This window comes from Volvox carteri, assembly GCF_000143455.1.
Source record: "Volvox carteri f. nagariensis unplaced genomic scaffold VOLCAscaffold_61, whole genome shotgun sequence".
In the NCBI taxonomy this organism is placed as follows: domain Eukaryota; kingdom Viridiplantae; phylum Chlorophyta; class Chlorophyceae; order Chlamydomonadales; family Volvocaceae; genus Volvox; species Volvox carteri.
Window position 1 is genome coordinate 267,191 of NW_003307604.1, and position 1,640 is coordinate 268,830.

At 54.7% G+C, this 1,640-nt stretch overlaps 1 protein-coding gene across 1 annotated transcript in view; it reads right to left on the bottom strand.

Annotated features, from left to right (window-relative positions):
- The window catches only part of VOLCADRAFT_97472 (uncharacterized protein), a gene marked incomplete at both ends in the record, with an annotated part of 2,219 nt that extends 1,026 nt beyond the window's left edge, over positions 1-1,193 (bottom strand). Inside the window, 3 exons of the mRNA XM_002956468.1 lie at positions 12-35; positions 557-902; positions 1,063-1,193. Coding sequence (XP_002956514.1) covers positions 12-35; positions 557-902; positions 1,063-1,193 — 501 coding nt within the window. The remainder of the gene's footprint in view (positions 1-11; positions 36-556; positions 903-1,062) is intronic.
- Positions 1,194-1,640: the final 447 nt, after the last annotated feature.

The following is a 1,640-nucleotide window of genomic DNA, read 5'->3' on the forward strand; positions in this document are numbered from 1 at the left end:
CTCAGACACACCAGGTCGGAGGGGTCGTCAGCGTCCTGCGGGCAAATGCAAGAGGGCCATCATCCGGTTGATATCCGGGTCGTACACGAAAGTGTACTGCCATTTACCCCCAACATCACATTACACATGACACCCCGCCCATGCACACCTGTGTGCGTGTGTATGTGGGGGAGAGCGGGGGGTAAGGCCCTGGAGCAGCGTTCTCAAGGTGAACGGGCGTCGCACACCATTCAAATCACACGCCAGCTTTTCAAGTTTTGGTTTGAGATGGACAGACAGACGGACATCAAGGCATATCCGGTAACCGTGCCCCGCAAACGCAACTATGCAAACGACGGTATGAAGACACAATGATATGTGTGTGTGGATGGGGTGATAGCTGTAAGAATCAACCCAAGTTCCGGGGCGCTTTCCTTCGCTTCATGACTGCATTCTTACCCCCCCCCCCATCCCAACCCACCCTGTTAACCTACTCTTAACCAACCCAACTCAACCTGCCCAGACCCTAACGAACTCAACCGAACGAACCAAACCAAGACAAGACAGCCCAGCCCACCTGGGCGTCGTGCACGATGTCGAACACGTCAGCACTCAGGTTGATATCAACTCTGGATAGGAGGACACCCGGGCTGAGACCACCTAAGGAACCACCACCAGCAGCACCGCCAGCAGCACCGCCAGCAGCACCGCCAGCAGCACCGCCAGCAGCAGCAGCAGCCCGCCAGCAGCAGCAGCAACCCGATCTCGCGGCTGCGCTGGAGCACGAGCTCGCCGCCGCTGTCGCTGCAGCGGCGGCTGGGCGGCAGATGACGCGGACGGCGGCGGCTGCGGCGGCCACAGAGCCGGATCGAAATGCGTGCGGTGCTTCCATGGCCGTGCACAAGCCCCAAAATGAACTTGACCTGCAGCCAGGAGTCGTACATACACATACGTTATTCAAAGGCAGTAAAGGCCTCATATGCGGCCCGTAGGGCCGTTTGATATTCAATGACGTCTTTGACACGACCAAATTTGATGCCGTTAAAACAAATTTTGGGTTGCAGTAAAACAGGCGTCCTTAACGTTCCCAAGACCACAAAACTGCGGTTGCCGGTGTCTCTGGTCGCGTCGCAATTTGTTCGCTGGTGGTTAGAATCGTTGTACGAGCCGTGGCATGAGCCGTTGTCTGTCATTGCCGACGGCTTTCTGGACATTATAGAAGCTGTAATGCAGTGTATATTGAGCATTTTGCACCTCATATGCAGTGCTGCTTGATGAAGCATTTGGGGTTTTTCTTGGCATGAGAGATCGTTTGTCGTACGCTCGACGGTAAGGGCTTGTCGCACGTTATCGATCGCTCGCGAAGCGCTCCGACTACGAACAATTACACCATTAACAAATTGCATTCAAAGATCTTTGTTTTTGCTGCCCTTGTGTGACTTCACGTGTAGGTGCGGTGGATTTCGCTGCCGCATCGGGCATCCCGCTCACAATATGCCTTTTAGCCCTAAGGCACTCTCTCCATTATTGGGCTGTAGTAGGTGCTATAGCTTAGCTTAGCTGATCAGCGACGCGTACTCTGATATCGACTACTACAGTGCAGCCGCCTCTTGGCAAGAAATGGCATGGCAAGTAAGTCGAAGGACATTCTGTGCGCGCGC